A 1,729-nucleotide genomic window follows, 5' to 3' on the forward strand; every position below is an offset into this window, starting at 1 on the left:
GCTGCGGGGACACGGAACGCCCGCAGCGGGCCGCCTGCAGCTCTGAGGCCGGAGCAGTGAGTCTCTGCTCCGGGCTCTGGATCCCGCAGGAGTCGGAGGTCTCGTCTCCTTTACTCCTCCCCGCGGAACCTTCATCCTCCACCTCCCTCTTCACTCCCTGGGGATTTTCCTGAGGCGATCAGAGAAATATTGTTAGTGAATAAAGGACAGTGTGGTCGGTCGCGCAGGCTAATAAAAAAGATGAACCCTTTAGGGGACATTCGTCCAAACCTCTCACCTGTTTTAGTCTCCGCCACTTCGCTCTTCGATTCTGGAACCAGGTTTTAACCTGAAGGACAAAATGAGAACAAATAAATAATCTGTTTGTTCTTAGGATGATTCAATTAAGCATTATAACAAATGTCAAATAGAGGCTAAGGGCTAAAATCCACCTAACATCGAGATGCCTTTTATGCGCCATTTTTTCATTTGTTAAAAAATATTTGTAGGGCTTCACCAGGTGGTCAGAACATGTCCATGGGTTTCATCTGTAGACACCGTATTTTACAAGATTTAAAAAAATTATAATTTAACAATAGCCTACTTTTCATTTGTTGATATTACACATTAATATTATAAATTAATCTTAATTCATATGAATATATTCAAACTGAACTGACCAAAATGTCCTTCAAACATTTTAAATGCACTCCCGTAAAGGCCTACCGCACATTTAAAAGCTGGGGTCATTTATTGAATGTCCAATTAGGCCTATATTATTTTGTAGTGCCTAATTTAAAAAAAATCATAAACACAACCTCAGTAACAAGCTAACGGAATATATTTATATTGGCCGATCGTCTTTATTCCACTGTCCCCTCACCTGTCTCTCGCTGAGCTGCAGCATCTTGGCCAGCCTCTTCCTCTCGGGGGGGGACAGGTACTTCTGCGTCTCGAACTTCTTCTCCAGCTCGATGGTCTGCTCGTTGGAGAACCGGACCTGCCCCCCCTTCCTCTTATGGAGGGGCCGCTGCATGAAGGGGGTCCACATCAGGGGCTTGCCTGGGGCGGGGAGAAGAGACTCGGTTACCCTCACCATCCGAGCGTACCGGGGGTTCTGACGGTCACTGCGATACAGCACCGTAACGGAACAAGCAGACTAATACTGATATATAGGCTACATTATAAGTAAGAAAAACGATTAGGCTACGTTTTAATTGTTCAATAATTGCTATGTCACTTGGTTAAAATAATAATAAAAACGATCAAATATGCCTGAAATGAAAGAAATAAGGGATTGGAGACTTGACGTTAATATTATTATTATTATTATTAGTGTTATTATGCGCTTATATTGGTTAATGTGTTAAATTAGCCCATTCACTTTTCAAATATAACTGATGCCAACTGAAAGAGAAAAACGGCAGATTGCACACTTGTAATAATATAGAGTGTTAATTGAGTTTTCGTTAATTGGTCAGTTACATTGTATTCTAAGTTATTCTGTAGGCCTATACATATATTTTTAACATTTACAGTTTATTTAATGTATTCTATAGGCCTATTAGTAGGCTACAGGAAAATATATTAAAGTGCATCAATCTGAAATATTTTAGGGTCTGCCCCTTCTTTAATCCGATATATATTTATGTAGGCCTATCTTTTTTCATATTTACATTTTCTCTTCCAATTTTATTTTAAATGTAGCCTATGTTAAAGTCTTGTTCAATTCCTTAACTGCTGTTACGAA

The 1,729-nt window shown here is 40.0% G+C and overlaps 1 protein-coding gene across 1 annotated transcript; it reads right to left on the reverse strand.

The window, feature by feature from the left end:
- Positions 1-4: 4 nt before the first annotated feature.
- LOC104952083 (hematopoietically-expressed homeobox protein HHEX-like) lies at positions 5-1,078 on the reverse strand (the record flags this gene model as incomplete). The annotated part of the gene is made up of 3 exons (XM_010778839.1): positions 863-1,078; positions 278-328; positions 5-169 (listed from the first exon to the last, which is right to left on the reverse strand). Coding segments are annotated over exons 1-3 (432 nt in total), but the record flags the coding sequence as incomplete, so codon positions are not given.
- Between the last annotated feature and the right edge of the window lie 651 nt (positions 1,079-1,729).

This window comes from Notothenia coriiceps, unplaced genomic scaffold (assembly GCF_000735185.1).
Source record: "Notothenia coriiceps isolate Sejong01 unplaced genomic scaffold, NC01 NC01_scaffold00019503, whole genome shotgun sequence".
Classification (NCBI taxonomy): Eukaryota; Metazoa; Chordata; class Actinopteri; order Perciformes; family Nototheniidae; genus Notothenia; species Notothenia coriiceps.